Consider the following 18,723-nt stretch of genomic DNA (forward strand, 5'->3'; position numbering starts at 1 on the left):
TGCCTACTTTATGATTATGAGTTCCCAACAAGAGAAAAAGGATTATGATGAAGAACAATTAAGGTTGATGGAAGAAGTTTGTATCGTTGTAGATGAAAATGATGTCCCTTTAAGATATGGAACGAAAAAGGAGTGTATGTTTGATTGTTGGAGATTTATAATGAAATTGAAGGAAACCCATTCTAACAAGCCTTTTAGGTCATTTGATGGAAAATATAAATAAAGGTCTTTTGCATAGAGCATTCTCTATGTTCATCTTTGATGAGCAAAATCGCCTTTTACTTCAGCAGCGTGCAGAAGAGAAAATTACATTTCCATCCTTATGGACGAATACATGTTGCTCCCACCCATTGGATGTTGCTGGTGAACGTGGTAATACTTTACCTGAAGCTGTTGAAGGTGTTAAGAATGCAGCTCAACGCAAGCTGTTCCATGAATTGGGTATTCAAGCCAAGTATATTCCCAAAGACAAATTTCAGTTTCTTACACGAATCCATTACCTTGCTCCTAGTACTGGTGCTTGGGGAGAGCATGAAAGTATGTGGTTGATCCGTGTTTCTCTTTATTGAACACTTGACTAACGGACATTCTAGTTGACTACATTCTTTTCTTCAAAGGTAAAGTTGAGCTGGATATCAATCCCAATGAAGTTCAAGCCTATAAGTATGTTACTATGGAAGAGTTAAAAGAGATGTTTTCCGATCCTCAATATGGATTCACACCATGGTTCAAACTTATTTGTGAGCATTTTATGTTTAAATGGTGGCAGGATGTAGATCATGCGTCAAAATTCCAAGATACCTTAATTCATCGTTGCTAAAGTCTTTAAATTTTACCAGAGATAAAGAAAAATAGAGCTATGAATTGTGGTATGGCTTCCTTTTTCTCCTTTTGTTGCTCAAAGCATACATTTGTTTGGGTGGAAAAGTTAATATTAGATGTTCCAAATTTCTTTGCACCACACTTCTTCGTTCTTTAAATTTTTGCTTCAGTTTTTTTACTTCATCAATGTCTCCAAGAGCATATTGTAAATACAATTTTCTTATCTTTTTTATTTGTTGCGTAAATGAACCGTTAATTCGTAAATGTATTTTTAAAGGCTGCTCTTAAAAATTTTTTTGTTTGTTTATTAAAAAAATTTGAATGCTATCCTTTCTAATAAATAAAAACTGTAAATTCAAAAATATTAAGGATACAGGGTTATACCTTGTTTTCCACATTGCGACACATGTTTTATATATGTAGTTTATTTATTTATTTATTATTGACACTACATTTACCAACATTAACATCAAGCTTCAATTTCGCACAAAAATTCCCTTCAAATGCTTAAATCTTATACCGTACAAGTTACTTTAATCAGTTTATATTGGAGTACTATTGTTTACGGAAAGTAAAATACATCAAAAAAAATTTGATGCTTGAAAGTAAAAAAGATGCTCAGCATTTTATAAAAGAAACCCCGAATTTTAAAAAAGAATGGGAGCTATATTCTGCATGCAACTATACTAAATAACAGTAATGTGGTAATAGGAACTACCTGGTTTCAATTTTTTGAACTGATAAAATTTCTAATTAATATTTGACAATCGTTAACCTTTTATTCGTACGTAAATAGAATTTATTTGATTTGTTATCATAATTGTAAATCGCGATTCAACCGTGAGAAAAAACTGGAACAATATTTCGCTATTAAAGATATAATAATTGAATTTATGATGTTTCTGAGTAAAAGAAATTTTTTATTTAAAAAAAAGAGTTAATATTAAAAAATTTAATACTTCTTTTAATTTATCATATGTTTTATGAAGATATGAGATGTTTCGCTTTTTTAAGTCTATTTTTAAGCGAAGTAGTCCGTTTATTGACTTTTTCTTTTCGTCAGACTTATATACATAGCTAGATCAAATCTTACAATTGTGGGATTATTAATTGATTAGCTTTCATTTGATTTAGATCTCAAAAAAGATGGGGTTTATTTCATAAATGTTTGGCCTAATATTTCCTAAATTCACTTACTTTCGTAACTTAAAGGTCCTCTGTAACCAAGAAAGTAGAATGTATTATTTTACCATTAATTATTAATTCTTTTACTAATCATAAAACAATAACGCTGATTTTATATGTTAAAAAAAAAAATTTATAAATTTATTTTCAATAATATTTATTCTTGGAACAAAGTCTTTGCAACTTACAATAGTGCTACAATAGAGGCTGATCCATATTTCTTGCGTGATAACTAAAAAAAATTTACATATATATATTATATACAGTTATATAGACTCTTAATAAAGTTTCAGTGAATATGTAAGTGTTGGCACTATATGTGCTTATTCTCAATGGTCATTATGATATGGAGACAAATGGCGACAGCCACATATTAACTTATAATTTTTAATTAAGAAAAATATATAGAACATTCATACTAGGATTGAGACTTTTTACCTAAATCCAAAATGCTTTGCTTAAAAAGTCCAACGTTTTTATATTATAATTAACGAGACTAAAATTACCCACTATTCATCATAAACCACATACGAACTTCACCGCAACGCACTAAACAGCATTAACCACGACGCTAATTGCTTACTAGTTCGAAATCAGCAAAGCGAAACCTACAGATTACCAAGAATTCACCATGTCGGGATATGATCGTGCATTATCCGTTTTTTCACCAGATGGACGCTTGCTTCAAGTAGAATACGGACAAGAAGCAGTCCGCCGTGGTACCACTGCAGTACGTTGTAAACCAGAGTAGAATTGGATGGAATAAATTGCTTACATATATCATTAACAGATTGCTCTTCGAGGAAATGAGTGTATTGTAATAGGTGTTGAACGAAAGAATGTTCCTAAACTTCAAAACGTTTCTAATTTCCAAAAAATTGCTATGGTTGATAACCATGTTTGTCTAGCATTTGCAGGGTTAAATGCCGACGCTAGAATTTTAATTGATAAAGCTCGTGTTGAAGCACAAAACCATAAATTGAATTTGGCAGATCCTGTTTCTATTGAGTATTTAACTCGCTATGTCGCTGGTGTTCAGCAAAAATACACTCAATCTGGTGGTGTACGACCTTTTGGTGTTTCTACCCTTATTGCTGGATTCGACGTTGGTGATAACACTCCACGGGTTTACCAGACAGAGCCTGCTGGTATCTATAATGCATGGTATGTCCGTTATATGTTTCTGTAAAATCAGCATTGCTAGTTTACCTTTATGGATGCTTTTTTTTTTTTTTTTTTGCTTTCTTCCTTCCTAAGACCAATTTGTTAACAAAGAATATAGGAAAGCCACTGCAATCGGCCGTGCTAGTAAGGCTGCTCGTGAATATCTTGAAAAAAATTGGAAAGAAGGACTATCTCGCGACGAGACAATTCACCTCGCCGTTTCCAGTCTTTTAGAAGTAGTTCAAACCGCTTCTGGAAACATTGAGTTGGCCATCATGGATCCAGGCAAAGATGTAGAATTCTTGCATTCCGATAAAATAGACACTATTGTTAAAGAGATTCAAGATGAGAAAGAAGCTGAAGCTGCTCGTAAAAAGAGTGGCCGTTCTGCCCCTGGAGTCTCTACAACTTCTACGATTCAATAATGATACCTCTTTTATTTCATTACATGCAAACCGACTTAAGAATTTCTTGTTTATAAGGTTCATATGTCTTTTCCCTTTTGTTTAGAGAAGCCCTCTTTTCATAATAACATCACTTATGAAAACTCTTTTATTGTAATGATATTTTTTATTTACGGTGTTGATGAAGCTTATTAGGAGAATATGTTTTCGAGTCCTCTTTTATTTTCCTGCAAAAAGATTAGTTAAATGTCAAAGACACAATTACTCATTATTACAAATATTAGCTACAAGAATGTGAGTAGGTATATTAAAAATTATTAATTTTAACAATGCATACTGAAACTTTGGTAGTTACAAAAGGATTCTAGAAATCTTTTTAAACAACATGAATAAACAAGAAGCACTTTTTTACCACAGGTTTGTGATATTTTGAGTAATTGAATAGGGTATAACTGTTAAATGCCTATTCATTATATCCCTTCCACAAACCCTCAATTGAAGGGTTTCTTGTTCGCATTTTTGGCAATTTCCTCTAAAACTTCAACGCCTAAAAAGGTAAAGAATCTAAAAATATTACGAGCTTGAAGACAAAGCACTCAACATTATAACAAAAAAAACTTAAAAAAATTAAAAAATGACTTAGAAGTGTCGCAAATAATAAAGCAGAAAGAAGAAATTTTATGGACTTTAAGATAATTCCAAAAATTTCTTCAGTTTACCACCGACCAAATCAAGATCTTTGCGGTAAATTAAAAATGTGTCATGACCATAAAAACTTTCGTTGGCATCAAGTTCGTGATACACAACCTGCTTATTACCGGCTTTTTCCAGACAGCGAGCGGTCTCACGTTGACATTCAACAGGCATAAGGTTGTCGCTTTCGACACCCATGACCATAACAGGAGTATCCTTAAGGGGAGCCAAACCAGCTATCAAATTCGTTTCTGGATCGGGTTCAGGAGCACGGTCTTCGTTCGCTATCTCCTGATAAGGAACGTCAGGTAATACACTTGTATCTTCATTTAATTTTATTATTTCCTCAGCGGAAACGTCGGCACTTAGGTATTTGTCTAGTTTATGTTGATTCTTCTTTCTGTTCTCCGATAAACTACGCTGATGAGAGGCAGACATATCATGCATGTCCATAGCTTTTGAGATGTATAAAAGTGAGTTAGGGTCGTATTGCAAGCAGAATTTTTCACCAGCGTGATCCAAGTAGGTTTCAATAAGAAAATCGGGACAAAAAGCGGGAGAAACCGAAGGATCAGCACGTCGGTTTCCAAATCGTTGCTCCCACTCAGGACCAGAACGATAAGAAATAGTGGCGACTTCACGAGCTAATTTCATACCGGTGTGAGGAGGGACACCATCATAATAAAAACCGCGATTCCAGTAAGGGTCATTCATGAGGATTTGGCGCTGAGTAAATCTCAATGCAATTGAATAGGGGTGAGAACGAGCTCCACCAGAAATACTAGCGATTCGACCCACGCGATGAGGGGCCAATGCTCCCAAAGTTAAAGATTGCATACCGCCGAGAGAGCTACCAACACTAGCGTATAACTTTTCGATTTTAAGATGGTCCAAAAGAAGAAGCTGCGCTCTAATCATGTCATTTACAGTGATGATTGGAAAGCGAGTGGCATAATGCTTACCATCACCAGGGTCAACAGAAGATGGGCCCGTACTACCGTAGCAACTGCCAAGGACGTTTGTGCAAATAACGAAAAATTTATTGGTATCAACATCTTTACCCGGTCCGATGAACTGCTCCCACCATCCAGGCGCCGTGTTTTCAGGGTGTGAATGAGCATGAGAAGATGCTGATAAACCGGTGTGTAGAAGAATCGCATTAGAATGATCTTTATTCAATGTTCCCCAAGTTTCGTAAGCTATTTCAAATTTCGGCAGAATACCACCATGATCGCATAAGAAGGGTTTGTTGTGGTAAAATTTTTTAAAGCCTGACACAATTTTACCGTAAACAGGCTCAGGACCTGAAGAGAGTGACGGGGATGTGATAGATGCGCTAGGGTCTACAGAGTTAGGACATGCCTGCTGTTTTTGCAGAGACTGCTCGAATTGTCTGCTACGCTCCTGTGCTTGATCTACGCAAGGAAATGACAATTGTGGGTTCGAACTTTGAAAGCGACGAAACACTTGCCAAGATAGTTGTAAACGCTTACTGGAAGCTCTCAACATCCTTGTGAAAAATTTTAAGGTGTAAATTACGCTACTGCGAGTATGAAGGAAAACTGCCAAACCCTCGTATATAAATTTATAGCACAATTACCAAATCAGTCATACCGATGTCGCAATTTTCCTATACCGTTTTTCCATCATTAGGAATATGTGGGGGGAGGATTAGTAAAGTTGTTACCCCCTTAATTTCTTAAATAATTTAAACCGCCGGAGTTGGCAGATTTCGTAAACTCGGATTTACATTTCATATTAGTGTGTAAGCGTGGTATTCTTAAACGCTACATTTAAAAGTGCACATTTTTCGATGTTTGTATCAATTCCTACATTTGAGTTGGTTTGCTTTGGATGGCCAGGCGCTTAACTTGGCAATGTTTTAAAAAAGGTAACATCTGATTTTTTTTTTATAAAAAAAAAAAAAGGAAAAAATAACCAGATAAGGATATACAAAAAGTTCTGTATTAATGTTTAACGTATTTTACTGTATTGGAAATAGGCTTGATTTGTCATGAAAACGCAAATGTTTGAGTTAAGATGATAAAAGACGCGAGTGAAAAAAAATAATATATATCATTTTCCGTTTTTATAAAGGTTCCTTTTCTGTTTTAAGTAAAAATTATGGAGAATTGACAGCGTATTGTTGTGCGTTGCTAATAGAAAGTGGAGAAAGCATAAGTTGGCACGCGTCGATATAAACATGCGTGGATTAACGAGAAACGCTATACGTTCAGCAAAGTACGTTGTACAACGGTAAATTGTATAAGCTATTGTCAAAACGCGTTTTATAAACTACTATTAGAGGACACGCCTGACTGCACTTTTTATAGTAGGGTAGGGCTGGACTGCTTTTTTGAATTCCAGGACATGAAACTTTTCCGAATGATCTGTCACGAGCAACAACCAACTCTTAATTGACAGGACATCATGAGCGTTGCTAAAGCCAAAGGAGCACAGAAGACCGTTCAAAAGGGTATCCATAACAAGGTTGCTAAGAAGGTTCGCACTTCTACCACCTTCCGTCGGTATGTTTTATGAATTTTCACGGAAAAAACGTCTCAGGTTCATTACAGTGTCCAAACATGGTGTCGTCAAAAGTTCAGTGTATGGCATGATTTGCTAAGTAAATTACTTTTTACATTTGTAACAGAATATTACTTAAATTATTGCTGGATTTCCCGATACACTTTTTTATGGAGCTTAAGAACTTCGGTCTTTCCAAATATTTTTTAGATAAGAATATTTGCTAACTTATATCTTTATAGCCCCAAAACTCTTCAGCTTTCTCGCAAGCCCAAGTATGCTCGCAAGAGTGTTGCTCATGCTCCTCGTCTCGATGAGTACAAAATCATCGTCAATCCCATTAATAGCGAGTCCGCTATGAAGAAGATTGAAGATGACAACACTCTTGTCTTCCATGTCCATCTTAAAGCCAACAAGTTCACCATTAAGGAGGCTGTTCGTAAGCTTTACAGCGTTGAACCCGTCAAGATCAACACTTTGATTCGTCCTAACGGTACCAAGAAGGCTTTCGTTAAGTTGTCTGCTGATGCTGATGCTCTTGATGTTGCTAACCGCATTGGTTTCCTTTAAACAATGTACCTATAGTCAAGCATTTAGGGACGAAATAAAATCTTGGTTTTTATATTACTATACATTCATGCTGTACTTTAGTTAAAATCATACTTTATTTTGTAGCTTTTTGGTTGCAGTTGATTACAGTGAGAGTAGCGTGAATGAAGGCTATTGTTGGTGGCACCTTTCATTTGATTGAAATTATAACGTTAAATGGTTGTTGGGTGGATGTAACAAAAAGAAAGTCACTTCATTATGCTAATAATAAAAATAAAATGCAAAGGAGTTTTCATCTACTGATTTCATTGAGACTTATGTAATTTCCTCGTTTGTGTTTTCATTGAGTAAATCATAACATAATGATCAAGTAGAAGATGCATAAACGAGTTTACTTAGTTATCTAACGTATTCTCAAACAAAAAATCTTTTCTCTTAAGAAAGATAATGGACCCTTTGAAGTGTTGTTACTAAAGCATGTACTTTCAAGTGAACCATATTCACATTTTGCAACGTCAGCAAAAGCTGTAATTAGAACAGTTACAAGTTTAACTCTTCATTCTTCAACCATTTTAACATATGCAAGTATTGAATAAAGCGAAAAAACTAGTGTTTATGTTTCCAAACAAAGTAACATGCTACTTTATGAACCATCGGCTTGTAGGCAGCTTCTTTAAAAGAATCCCTGGTACTCAATCTGAGCATATTCCTAGAAGAAGGAAAAAAGACACTGCTCTTAGACCGTTTATCATTTGGACGAGAATTAATTAATGAAGAGGGTTCCTAAGAGGTTCTCAGTTGTTTTTTGATTGATTTTCTGGTTATCAAGCTGTTGTCGTGCAGTTTTTTCGCGCTTGCGGGTTCAAAAGTCGCATTTATTATTAATTGAAAACATTTTTTGAGCAAAGAGATGTTTCTTAGACCATGGAGCCGAAATTTCCTTTGTAGTTGTAGAGGATTTTCTGTTTGCACTCCTTACGCGAGTATTAAAAGCGCATCTGAACTGGCGCTGAAGAACATAAGTGAACTACAAGCGCTTCAGAAAATACAAAATCATACGGAAAAATTAAAATTTTTTTCGTCCAAATTGCACAATAAAGGAGAACCTTTTACTTTACAACTTGGTGATTTAATTACGGAACATACAAGTGTCCCAGAGCTCAATGAAATTTTGGATAAATTCAGTCAATCTAATGAGTTATTCACTATGCGATTTCTTGAAAAAGCTAGTATCATTGCTCATAAAAACCGTTCTGCTGAATTGGCCCGAAGGTTGCGTACATATGCAGCTAATGCCATGATTGATTTAAGTCGTGTTGCTTTTGTTAACATCTTTTGGACCCTTTTGAAAACTAGAGACAAGGAAGGTATTGTTGAAACTATAGAAGGTCAGCCAATAGCATTTAAAGTCGCCCGTCGAATCTTTCGCAGGTTGCTGGTCTATACATCGGAAGCGGGTGAAAACATTGAAATTTGCTTCTTCCTCACAAACTCTTTATTTAAACGACTTCTTAATAACCGTGAAGCCCTTTCCAAAGATGAAAAGAGTGAACTCCAAAACCTCTATTATGATTTATTGTTATGTTTTTCTTACTCATATTATGTTCCAGGAGTTAAGCTTCTATTGCCTATGTTATATAACGGAAGCTTTAAAGAAATTAATCGCACAGCCATAGACAGGTCTTTGTTGGCTTTATTGTCAACCGGTGAATTGGAAGCTGCTCTTGAACTTCTAGTATACCTCAAGAATAATAATATCCCGATTAATGACGCCTATCTTCGGATGATGGTGATCAACTTTTGTTTGGCTAATAAGCCGACATTAGCGGTACGCTTTTGCCAAGCTTGGTTTAAACAAAGTAAAATGCTTTCTTCCACAGAAAATTTACTGCTTATTGCTGAGTCTCTTTCACGTGCTTCGAACGATTTTGCCGCCATTAGCAAGCAGATGCAACCATTTTCAATTGAATCATCTTCATTTTATCTACCTAGCCACAGACTATTAATGCTTGTCGCTTTGATGATGAAAAATTCTTCAGGGATATTACATTCGTATGCGGTACTCAAAAAAGCTAATGCTATAACAAACAAAGAACTAAGAATAATGATGCAACATGCAATGGACCTCCGATCAACTGAATTCGCTGAAGCAGTTTTGAAGGAGTCCGAGTTTACTTTGCAATCCAATCGCTCACAATTATTAATGGACTTTGTTGCTATTTTATTTTTAAATAAGGAATACACCAAAGCTTTCGCCACGCTTGAAAAAACCTTCGCATCTAAGATTAAACCAAGTCATAATATTATATCTTTCTCGTTATCTCTAGTCAAACGCTTTGGTACTAAAAATGACCTTTTTTTTCTGCGTCGCTCTTTTAAGAACATGGGCATAGAAACTCTGGATGAGATAGAAAAAAATCTGCCCCCTAAAGTCGTTTATAGATGCTTTAACTATTAAGTGACTTACTCTTCTCATCACATCAACGCTGAATCCATGCATGCTATAATTATCACCCTTTGTTTATGATACCTTAATATTAAAAACTTGAAAATTTAACTTTAATTCAGCTTTCACACTACCGTCTGCTTTATTTCTATTACCGTTTAATTTTCGAGGTCTCTCTTTTCCAATGCGCTGTGCGCAATTACTGATCTAAGTTAGACACAGACGAATTTATTTCTTTTTGAGCTGTTGTTACGTTTAATACTCTCTTTTAATATCCCCTCTTATGTTGGCCATCATATTGTAGCTGTTCAGCTATTTAATGAGAAGTTGAACTGAAACAAAAAATTATGATAATTTTTCTAAATCAAATTCAATATTTTTTATTTATACATGCAAATCTATTCTCGTATTGCTTGTTTCACATCGCTAATAGCCCACTACGATGTGTAAGAAAAGGAAACCAATAATTACACTGAACCTTTTTTAAAAAATATGATCAATTTTCCATTCAAACATATGTAGTTTTCAAAAACGTTCATTACATGAGTCAGAAAAATATCTGGTTGACCCTAACATTCTTTCGGATTGTACACCTTACAACTGCACATGCATTTCACCACACATAATATACGATTTTCATAAATCGCATCCTTCGTAAAAATTATATGCAAAATGTATCTTACATTAAACTTAAAGAATTAAAAAATTGAGCTAACTGGTATAGGAGTGGTGGTATTTTTGATGATAATAAAGGTATTTACCATGTTTATAAATTCAAAAGTTAAAGCTCGATCACTAATTAAATCGTTACAGCTGGGTTTGAAACGTTTCAAAAGAATCTCAATTCGGTCGCAAAGAATGTATCTGATGCCTCTAACATCCTATTGTCCATGGACAAACGATTGAGCGGCCTCGAGGCGTCTGCTGGAATCTTAAGAGATGATGTGACGAACTACAATCGCGTTTCTAGCAGTATGTATTGTTGTAATTTTATTTGTTAATTACTAATTTGTTTAAGACATCTACGACACGTTAAAGGAAATGGAGAGCCTTCAAGTTATCCATTCACACCTTCCTGTGCTGCAAAAGGGGTTGCAAGAATGCCAAAATTTAAATAAATCAGTATCTCAAAATTTAAAATCTGTCATGGACATTCTAAAATCTTTAGCGGAAGATTATACGAGTTTAGAAGGAAGTCCACTTCAATTTGCCTCAAAATCGCAGCAAAAAGTTGAGATGATGCTATCAGAAGGATGCCAGATTTTAGGTGCATTGTGTTATAATATACTTGAAACTTATGCTGCATCCTCCCTTAACAAAGCATCTACACTTTTGGATTTATCCATCCCGTGGAGTTTTCCCAATGAATCTCTTCAGCAATTTATAGGTTTAATTCAGCAATTCGATGCTGATGTTCTGTTCCCAGTTTCTTGCTCTTCAGATATCTCTAATATATACATCAAGATAAAGGGCGAATGTGTTGTCAAGTTACTTCATGCCGTCTCTATGAGGACAGATGAAATTAAGCTCAACGAGGGATCAGTTAACTTCGTGACTGGAAAAGAAGATGTTTCGATCAATTTAGTTGCTTTATCTAGACTATTACCAGCCGTTGCCTCGGAATTGCTACTCTTGTTTGATCAAGTTACTGCTAAGGCACTTTATCCCAAAATCGTTAAGCCTGCCATAAACACTGTCACCAATGCCACCAGACAGCTTGAGGGAGTTTATGAAAAAAGAGGTGCTGCAGAAAATTTTGTTTTGTTGTCTTTAATTGATTGTATCGTTGTTACACGCCAAAACATGAATAATCTTATGCCTTTTGAAGATGCTTCTTTCCTTGGTTTTGTGAATGGTGTTGGTCGTGAAATGGAAAAGATATTGATTTCTTCTATATCGAGGCTGTATAATGGCACTTGCCATAACAACAAAACAGTCCCTCTCACAACTGATAGAGTCAGTGAAATGACTCATGGTATTATGAGTTTCTTGAATGAACTTGCTGAGCATGAAAATGCCTCTTATTTGCTTGAAAGTATTGGTAATTGGGGCTGGAGACACGAAATTAATGCTGATCTCAGTCCTGCGCGCTCAGTTCAAGACATTACGAGGAACTATGTTATGGATTGTATGGATTCCTACCTAACTTCTGTTCAAACAGCTGCCCAGGCAGTGGATACGATTGGATGGAAAATGGGCGTAATGCTTTTAAACATCAGCGTCTATTTTGAAGCAAAATGTCTTGAGTCAAAAATTGCATCATTTTTACAAGACGTTGATTTAGAAAAGCTAGGAGATCGATCACAAAAGTACTCAACCATGTATATGGAAGTTTGGCGACAGTGTTCTCAAAATATGCTCGATTCTACCTATACAAAATCTCAAAACAAATCCACTATGTCTGCTAAAGAACGAGAGATTACAAAGGAAAAATTCCGAAACTTCAACGAACAAGTTACATCTGTTGTTCAAGTGCATCGTGAATCTGTTAGGTTTGAAACTGGTGTTGCCACTTTTCTATTGCAAGAAGTTAAGAAAACTGTACTACCTTTATATCAAAGGTTCTATGATAAGTATGAAGATCAATTAAAAACTGTTAGTTCCACTATAGCTAACCTCTGTTTAGATACATCAACAGTGATTTTACAAAAAATAAAGACAAGGTATGTGTATTGAGGATTTGTCGATATTCATTTGCTAGTTTATCGATGTGTATATACATTTAAGTTGTTATCGTTTTTCATTTTGCTTACTCATTACGTAGTATATCAAATTTACAAAGGCTGATTTAGATTCTTTTATTACAAGCGCGTTTGCTCCTTCCCTATGATTCAATATGATGAATTTGGGTCCTTTGAAATTCCATAATATAGTACTAAAGTGGGTGTACTGGCATTCTCACTTTTCTTTGAAGCATTTGACTGATGTAAATAAAGACGGACCATATCTCAAATTCAAAAATTTGACTTCTATTTTACATTATTAAATCGTTCCATATAATTTTTTTAATTATTAACTCCCCTTTTTTGATGACTTTGTTGTTTACCCTGCTCAGATTCTGCTTACGAGTAAGCTACCCACTAAATATTGTAATTATTAAAGAAAACTTGAAGAACTAATTTTTAATTGCATTTCCCAAGCAATCATGTTTCGATTATATACGTTCTTTACTTTATATAATGTGCCCAGCATAATTTCATAGACAATAACATTATTACCTCTTTTTTACAATAGTGAGGTAGCTCATATACATTAAATTGTGGTTCCATATCTCCGTTTTCTTATTTTTACGAAACTCGTGTTTGTTTTTGTTTAATATTTATATTATTGTTTACATTGAAAATTACCATATTATTTGATGTTTGTATTTGTTTCCCAGCTTGCCAACGTTGCGTTACCCCGACAACCCCATAGTGTTTACGCCCTCTACGATACTCCTTTCAGTCGACTCCACTACCACGAGCTGTCCTTAACCAGCATCTTGACGAGTTTTTACCCTTAAACGACATTCCTGCTCATAGAAATATAAGCAAGAACAGGACTTTTCCCCTATTAGTCACTGTCTAGAGCTAGAGGCGAGAAAAGAAGCGGAACCTGGTCGGTTAAGCAAAGCTTGTTCTTTCGTCTTGTCTTCTTGCTTGTAACAAGAGCTTAATCAGATTGTAAGTAATGTTAAAGGCTGGGAATACAGTTTTGGTTGTGTAAGAACATTTTCATACAATACGACCTTCTGAAGATGTGAAAATTTCTTCCCAATCAATAGTCACCCTTTTTCCTCGACTTCACCTAGTTCAGCGAAAACATGAAATCCTCTTTAAGTCTAACTTCATTTCTTTTTATTTTTTTATTTTTTTAAAATTTATGAAGGGATTAAGGGGTGGGTGCTGTAAAACATGGGGGTTTAAATTTAAATAACTACCCATTTTATTTTCCTATCAAAGTTTCTTTTTTTCATAGGATAATCCTTTATTGTGCCATTTTGTTTTTTCATTAGATTTACTAACGTCATTTAAAGTCAACATTTACCCTTCTTTTCTTGTTCTGGTGTTAATATAGGAAAATCGTACATCGATTCTACATATAGCTTCATTTCAAAGTTCAGTTTCGTGTTCTACGTTTCCTATATCCATTGTTGGACTTCATCGCAATCCCCTTACTTTATTGAAAAAAAGAAGTCTCAAAAGCTCTTGCCAAATTCTAGATTCGGTCAAAGGCTATTATTTTCTCCTTTATACGTACGAGAAACATACATTTTTGCTTGGATTTTATCCTTAAAATTTTTGTATAAACTTTCAAGTATAACTCATTCTATTTTATCTTCTCCGTCCCGTACTACCCCTTCACGTTTTTAGACACTTTAAAAAGGTTGTTCGTTCAAAACCTCTTTTTTATCATTTCTGTTACCTGAACCAATTAATATTTTAATTTCCCTTCCTCTCTTTCAATCCCCGACAGAATTCGTTTCTTCTTTTCCTCATGACTACCCGTCGTTTAACTCGCCAGCACCTATTGGCAAATACCTTGGGCAACAATGACGAAAATCATCCTTCAAACCATATTGCCCGTGCAAAAAGCTCTTTGCACTCTTCAGAAAATTCTTTAGTAAATGGCAAGAAAGCCACTGTGTCTTCCACCAACGTTCCTAAGAAGCGTCATGCGTTGGATGATGTTTCCAATTTTCACAACAAAGAAGGTGTTCCATTAGCTAGTAAAAACACAAATGTCAGACACACTACTGCTTCTGTCAGTACCCGTCGTGCTCTCGAGGAAAAGTCTATAATCCCTGCAACAGATGATGAACCCGCTTCCAAGAAGCGTCGCCAACCTTCTGTTTTTAATTCATCAGTCCCCTCGTTACCTCAACACTTGTCAACGAAATCACACTCTGTTTCAACCCATGGGGTTGATGCTTTCCATAAGGATCAAGCAACTATTCCAAAAAAATTAAAGAAAGATGTTGATGAACGCGTTGTTTCGAAAGATATTCCCAAACTTCACCGTGATAGTGTTGAGAGTCCCGAATCTCAAGATTGGGATGACTTGGATGCAGAAGATTGGGCTGACCCTCTTATGGTTTCTGAATATGTCGTTGATATTTTTGAATATTTGAATGAGTTGGAAATTGAAACTATGCCCTCTCCTACTTATATGGATCGTCAAAAAGAGCTTGCATGGAAGATGCGTGGAATACTTACCGATTGGTTAATTGAAGTGCATTCTCGTTTCCGACTGCTTCCTGAAACATTGTTTTTGGCCGTAAATATTATTGATAGATTTTTATCATTGCGGGTATGCTCTCTTAACAAACTACAATTGGTTGGCATTGCTGCCTTGTTCATCGCTAGCAAGTATGAGGAGGTGATGTGCCCTTCAGTCCAAAACTTTGTATATATGGCGGATGGTGGGTATGATGAAGAGGAAATTCTTCAAGCCGAGCGCTACATTTTGCGTGTCCTAGAGTTTAATCTTGCTTACCCGAATCCTATGAATTTCCTACGTCGTATCTCAAAAGCCGACTTTTACGATATTCAAACAAGAACTGTTGCAAAGTATCTTGTTGAAATTGGTCTTTTAGATCATAAACTTTTACCTTATCCCCCTTCCCAACAGTGTGCTGCCGCTATGTACCTTGCCAGGGAAATGCTTGGACGTGGACCGTGGAATCGTAATCTTGTGCATTACTCAGGTTATGAGGAGTACCAATTAATTTCCGTTGTTAAGAAGATGATTAATTATTTACAAAAGCCTGTTCAACATGAAGCTTTTTTCAAGAAGTATGCCTCCAAAAAGTTTATGAAAGCTAGTCTTTTTGTTCGTGACTGGATCAAGAAGAATTCTATCCCTCTTGGCGATGACGCTGATGAAGATTATACTTTTCACAAGCAAAAACGTATACAACATGACATGAAAGATGAAGAATGGTAATTTAGTGTATTGTGCATATCACTATCTCAACCTCTTTCAATTGTGAATATTCCAACTTGTTCAAGCGCTCTTTATATGTGTATTAGTTTATCACTAATAGCAACCGTAATGTCCTGTAAACGAGTCGCCGATAATTCCTAATGCTTTTGTTTTTGTTTTGTTCTATTATTATATGCTCGGGTACTTGAAGATTGCCAGATGCATAGTACATGCTGGTGTCATTATGAAACCAAAATCATTTGGAGAAGTGTAATTATGGATGCCTTTAAATTATCCCACCTTTAAGTCTTAGATTTGATTATCTGTCGCATATGTGTTTTGATCTATGTGGCTAGTAACGTTATAACAATTGTGTTTCTGCTAATGATGCTGCTTTAAACAACTACGAGTATTGTGCTATTATTTCTTTTTTACAATTAGGACCTTACGATAACAAAATAGTACTATATTTTCTGGATGTTGAGCTACTTGCCGATTGGGAATCCCATATCCTACACCATGAGTCGGAGTAATATTAATAATAATAATGATAATGATAGTTCCTTGAGGTGAATACTACTTTATTATGTTCATAGCTTGCAGAACGTATATTGCTCATAATAAAAATGAAAACAAATAACATCTAACTCTCGATAGACAACTTAAACCAAAACATTAAATGTGTTTCTTTAAAAATAATATCGTGATCCTTTTTTTATTAATCAATAGTAGATCGATTTACAGCCATAACAATGGATTGTGCCGTTTCGATAAAATGTTCAATGCCCATAGGGAAAAATTCCGATATCAGTGGTTTATAAGATGGAGCTTGCCATTGCTGTTTATGTTGATTATCAGCTAATAGATAATCCCATTTTGGATCCCAAAACGAGAGTCCATAACGAAGAACCGAAGTGTCAGAACCAACTTGGTAACATTGGAGACCAGGTTCGAAGTCTGTATCTATATCTTTAACTTTGCCCATATCGTGTGCTTCAAACCGAGTTATATGCAAATGAAAACCGGAAGATAAATGCCAATATTTATGCTAAAATTAGTTAACTACTTACTCAAAAATTGTAAAAACCAACAGTAATGCCTAAATGAACTTCATTTACCTTCAATTTGACAACTAGACTCCGAACTTTTATGTCTCTGGTATTCATAAAATAGATTCTTCCATCATCACTTTATGGTCAGCTTATAATTTTCTTTTAATAGTCAGCCTTACGACATAGAAATATTTGATATGAACTCTTTGTAAAAAGTTGAGTTTTGGGTTGGATGTCCATACTCAATGTAAAGGTTCCATGAAAGCGTACTGCAAGAGTGTTAGAAAAGAAATGAGTAAAAACACGTACTTCAAGTTGTAATAGGTAACGTCCAAGGCTTTGTACATAGTACTTTCAAGATACCACCCGCTAGGTTTGCCTGAATTAGTATTCCATATTGCAGTCAATGTATCTTGAACACCTTTGCAATTCATCACTTCAAAATGTACGGCTGTGATAGGATCATCTGAAAAAGACTCAAAGAGTTTTTCGCCTGTGGGACTACGGAGCTCTTTTAAAACATGGCAAACTTTTACGGAAACTTCGTCAGAGAATAAATACCTCAAAAACGTTGACCGTGTTTGGGGCTCCAAAAAACTTTGTGCAATGTTCACGGAGTTATTTTTCACCTTATTAGTACCAACTTTGAGTCGTTCAAATAGAGGTATACCAACTTTAACTCGCATAAAAACTGTACCTGAGAATAAAAAAACATTAAATAAAGATGCTGAAACGAAATTTTTTAAAAGATTGAAACTCCTTTCACGAATCCTATAGTTATGTCAATAAATATACCAGCCTTTTTAAAAAAAAACACATACAAGTTAATTTTAACACTATCGACAGGAGTCGGTATCGATTCGGGTAGGCGATGCAGATAAATAGAATTTGGCTTGTATTTCTTCGCTAATGGGAAGTTTCGATCATAAAACAGTTCATAAGAGGTTGAGTAGTCGTCAAAATTCATTAGATGCAGTATTGGCTGAGTCCTTTCTAATCTAATTAAAGAGACCTGCTCGTAAAAAATGTGTTTGACTCGCTTCAAAGCAACCTTTAAGTTTTTTACACTGTCGCATCGAACATAAAAGGCCTGAAAGAATGAAATGTAAGCATCCTGTAAAAAGAAATTACTTAAAATACATACAGCTAACTTGGGCAGATAGTGGATATAACATTGGCAATCCACACGGACTTGATTGAATAAAGTAAGATTTTCTCCACCGAAAAATTCGTAAACGTCCAAATCATCTGAAGGTAATGTGAATAAACCCTAATAATCGTCAAGTTATTATAAATGAGCTCAATATGTAAATATTACCTCTGCACGAAATGACAAAGAAGGATCCACATTGAGTAAATATTTTTTTAAAATCAAAGCATCGCGTTTCTTCTTTCTTACTAAAGCAGCTTCTTGACTTGGAAAATCTTTTCGGGGATTTCTGTACCATTTGGAAGCTGCCTTTGTCTCGCCTTCACGAGTATGGGAGTTGTAAAGTGTTTGCAGTGCCTTGGTAGCCAAGTCAAACATTTGTGGGGTTTCATAATATATGAAAATAGCCTGTAGTAATATATGCTAATTAGAAATGCAATCAATGAATGGATAACCCCAAACAAACCTACACTTGAGTGCTCTTCATACTGAATTAATGAAGAGGTTCTTCTTTGAATTTTCGAAATCTCAGTTTTATACCTCAAAAAAAATTTGTTAAATTCATAAAGGGTTCTGAACGTAGGATATGAACATTCGCCTAGGTGAAAAGCAATATATTAGTCAAAGCTCCCAGTACATTCAATGAGCATTTCATACGTTTTTTTCTTATTGAAAATTTCTTATTTTCTGCCATTGCATGTTTTTTTCTCTGAAGTCGACTGCTCTTGAATTCCAATCTGTCAGCAAATCATAAGTGATCTTTTTCCAACTTCAAAATAATAAAATTTTTTAACATTGAATTGACTAATAATTCTCATTTTTAGATAA

The 18,723-nt window shown here is 35.1% G+C and overlaps 8 protein-coding genes and 13 long non-coding RNA genes across 21 annotated transcripts; 11 read left to right on the forward strand and 10 right to left on the reverse strand.

Annotated features, from left to right (window-relative positions):
• Positions 1-10: 10 nt before the first annotated feature.
• idi1 (isopentenyl-diphosphate delta-isomerase Idi1) lies at positions 11-1,051 on the forward strand (the record flags this gene model as incomplete). Its single annotated transcript, NM_001021073.3, has 3 exons — positions 11-134; positions 199-537; positions 594-1,051. 3 exons carry the CDS (start codon positions 11-13, stop codon positions 818-820), a joined length of 690 nt encoding a protein of 229 aa, NP_595164.2. The 3' UTR covers positions 821-1,051.
• On the reverse strand, positions 289-1,040 carry SPOM_SPNCRNA.4703. The gene has a single exon (NR_194061.1). It is a non-coding gene; the product is annotated as a non-coding RNA (long non-coding RNA).
• Positions 1,052-1,362: 311 nt separating the features above from the next.
• Positions 1,363-1,564, forward strand: SPOM_SPNCRNA.4704. Its single transcript, NR_194062.1, has one exon. It is a non-coding gene; the product is annotated as a non-coding RNA (long non-coding RNA).
• A 244-nt stretch (positions 1,565-1,808) lies between these two features.
• Positions 1,809-2,046, forward strand: SPOM_SPNCRNA.4705. Its single transcript, NR_194063.1, has one exon. It is a non-coding gene; the product is annotated as a non-coding RNA (long non-coding RNA).
• A 464-nt stretch (positions 2,047-2,510) lies between these two features.
• SPOM_SPNCRNA.4706 lies at positions 2,511-3,200 on the reverse strand. Its single transcript, NR_194064.1, has one exon. It is a non-coding gene; the product is annotated as a non-coding RNA (long non-coding RNA).
• On the forward strand, positions 2,618-3,909 carry pre6 (20S proteasome complex subunit alpha 4 Pre6). The gene is made up of 3 exons (NM_001021074.3): positions 2,618-2,737; positions 2,798-3,171; positions 3,290-3,909. Exons 1-3 carry the CDS (start codon positions 2,639-2,641, stop codon positions 3,594-3,596), a joined length of 780 nt encoding a protein of 259 aa, NP_595165.1. The 5' UTR covers positions 2,618-2,638; the 3' UTR covers positions 3,597-3,909.
• cys2 (homoserine O-acetyltransferase) lies at positions 3,863-5,821 on the reverse strand. The gene has a single exon (NM_001021075.3). The coding sequence runs from the start codon at positions 5,775-5,777 to the stop codon at positions 4,263-4,265; it is 1,515 nt and encodes a 504-aa protein (NP_595166.1). The 5' UTR covers positions 5,778-5,821; the 3' UTR covers positions 3,863-4,262.
• Positions 4,023-6,317, forward strand: SPOM_SPNCRNA.4707. Its single transcript, NR_194065.1, has one exon. It is a non-coding gene; the product is annotated as a non-coding RNA (long non-coding RNA).
• SPOM_SPNCRNA.1355 lies at positions 5,878-6,552 on the reverse strand. Its single transcript, NR_150230.1, has one exon. It is a non-coding gene; the product is annotated as a non-coding RNA, possible alternative UTR (long non-coding RNA).
• A 117-nt stretch (positions 6,553-6,669) lies between these two features.
• Positions 6,670-7,646, forward strand: rpl2501 (60S ribosomal protein uL23). Its single transcript, NM_001021076.3, has 2 exons — positions 6,670-6,796; positions 7,037-7,646. The coding sequence occupies exons 1-2, from the start codon at positions 6,699-6,701 to the stop codon at positions 7,362-7,364; spliced, it is 426 nt and encodes a 141-aa protein (NP_595167.1). The 5' UTR covers positions 6,670-6,698; the 3' UTR covers positions 7,365-7,646.
• On the reverse strand, positions 7,048-7,826 carry SPOM_SPNCRNA.4708. The gene has a single exon (NR_194066.1). It is a non-coding gene; the product is annotated as a non-coding RNA (long non-coding RNA).
• A 211-nt stretch (positions 7,827-8,037) lies between these two features.
• ppr10 lies at positions 8,038-10,306 on the forward strand. Its single transcript, NM_001021077.3, has one exon. It carries the CDS (start codon positions 8,254-8,256, stop codon positions 9,799-9,801), a length of 1,548 nt encoding a protein of 515 aa, NP_595168.1. The 5' UTR covers positions 8,038-8,253; the 3' UTR covers positions 9,802-10,306.
• Positions 8,060-8,317, reverse strand: SPOM_SPNCRNA.4709. The gene has a single exon (NR_194067.1). It is a non-coding gene; the product is annotated as a non-coding RNA (long non-coding RNA).
• On the reverse strand, positions 8,503-9,540 carry SPOM_SPNCRNA.4710. The gene has a single exon (NR_194068.1). It is a non-coding gene; the product is annotated as a non-coding RNA (long non-coding RNA).
• A 79-nt stretch (positions 10,307-10,385) lies between the features above and the next one.
• Positions 10,386-13,010, forward strand: exo70 (exocyst complex subunit Exo70). The gene is made up of 6 exons (NM_001021078.3): positions 10,386-10,463; positions 10,514-10,542; positions 10,603-10,761; positions 10,808-12,362; positions 12,416-12,452; positions 12,554-13,010. Coding segments are annotated over exons 1-6 (1,848 nt in total). The 5' UTR covers positions 10,386-10,461; the 3' UTR covers positions 12,620-13,010.
• SPOM_SPNCRNA.4711 lies at positions 11,103-11,393 on the reverse strand. The gene has a single exon (NR_194069.1). It is a non-coding gene; the product is annotated as a non-coding RNA (long non-coding RNA).
• A 6-nt stretch (positions 13,011-13,016) lies between the features above and the next one.
• SPOM_SPNCRNA.4712 lies at positions 13,017-13,578 on the reverse strand. Its single transcript, NR_194070.1, has one exon. It is a non-coding gene; the product is annotated as a non-coding RNA (long non-coding RNA).
• cdc13 (G2/M B-type cyclin Cdc13) lies at positions 13,254-16,419 on the forward strand. The gene is made up of 2 exons (NM_001355823.2): positions 13,254-13,451; positions 13,805-16,419. Exon 2 carries the CDS (start codon positions 14,266-14,268, stop codon positions 15,712-15,714), a length of 1,449 nt encoding a protein of 482 aa, NP_001342891.1. The 5' UTR covers positions 13,254-13,451; positions 13,805-14,265; the 3' UTR covers positions 15,715-16,419.
• dsh1 lies at positions 16,412-18,589 on the reverse strand (the record flags this gene model as incomplete). The annotated part of the gene is made up of 9 exons (NM_001021080.2): positions 16,412-16,741; positions 16,812-16,881; positions 16,925-17,014; positions 17,055-17,516; positions 17,567-17,835; positions 17,890-18,015; positions 18,064-18,303; positions 18,366-18,493; positions 18,553-18,589. The coding sequence occupies 9 exons, from the start codon at positions 18,587-18,589 to the stop codon at positions 16,412-16,414; spliced, it is 1,752 nt and encodes a 583-aa protein (NP_595172.2).
• SPOM_SPNCRNA.4713 lies at positions 17,110-17,538 on the forward strand. The gene has a single exon (NR_194071.1). It is a non-coding gene; the product is annotated as a non-coding RNA (long non-coding RNA).
• Positions 17,704-18,647, forward strand: SPOM_SPNCRNA.4714. Its single transcript, NR_194072.1, has one exon. It is a non-coding gene; the product is annotated as a non-coding RNA (long non-coding RNA).
• The last annotated feature ends 76 nt before the right edge of the window (positions 18,648-18,723 follow it).

Source organism: Schizosaccharomyces pombe (assembly GCF_000002945.2).
Source record: "Schizosaccharomyces pombe strain 972h- genome assembly, chromosome: II".
Classification (NCBI taxonomy): domain Eukaryota; kingdom Fungi; phylum Ascomycota; class Schizosaccharomycetes; order Schizosaccharomycetales; family Schizosaccharomycetaceae; genus Schizosaccharomyces; species Schizosaccharomyces pombe.

Coding starts and splice junctions, on each gene's coding strand:
- cys2 (NM_001021075.3), bottom strand. CDS start 5,777: ATGTTGAGAGCTTCCAGTAAGCGTTTACAACTATCTTGGCAAGTGTTT.
- exo70 (NM_001021078.3), top strand. Junction 10,543..10,602: donor TATTTTTGATGATAATAAAG/GTATTTACCATG, acceptor AAATCGTTACAG/CTGGGTTTGAAACGTTTCAA. Junction 12,453..12,553: donor TTACAAAAAATAAAGACAAG/GTATGTGTATTG, acceptor CTCATTACGTAG/TATATCAAATTTACAAAGGC.
- ppr10 (NM_001021077.3), top strand. CDS start 8,254: ATGTTTCTTAGACCATGGAGCCGAAATTTCCTTTGTAGTTGTAGAGGA.
- cdc13 (NM_001355823.2), top strand. CDS start 14,266: ATGACTACCCGTCGTTTAACTCGCCAGCACCTATTGGCAAATACCTTG.
- pre6 (NM_001021074.3), top strand. CDS start 2,639: ATGTCGGGATATGATCGTGCATTATCCGTTTTTTCACCAGATGGACGC. Junction 2,738..2,797: donor TCCGCCGTGGTACCACTGCA/GTACGTTGTAAA, acceptor TATCATTAACAG/ATTGCTCTTCGAGGAAATGA. Junction 3,172..3,289: donor GCTGGTATCTATAATGCATG/GTATGTCCGTTA, acceptor CAAAGAATATAG/GAAAGCCACTGCAATCGGCC.
- rpl2501 (NM_001021076.3), top strand. CDS start 6,699: ATGAGCGTTGCTAAAGCCAAAGGAGCACAGAAGACCGTTCAAAAGGGT. Junction 6,797..7,036: donor ACTTCTACCACCTTCCGTCG/GTATGTTTTATG, acceptor ATATCTTTATAG/CCCCAAAACTCTTCAGCTTT.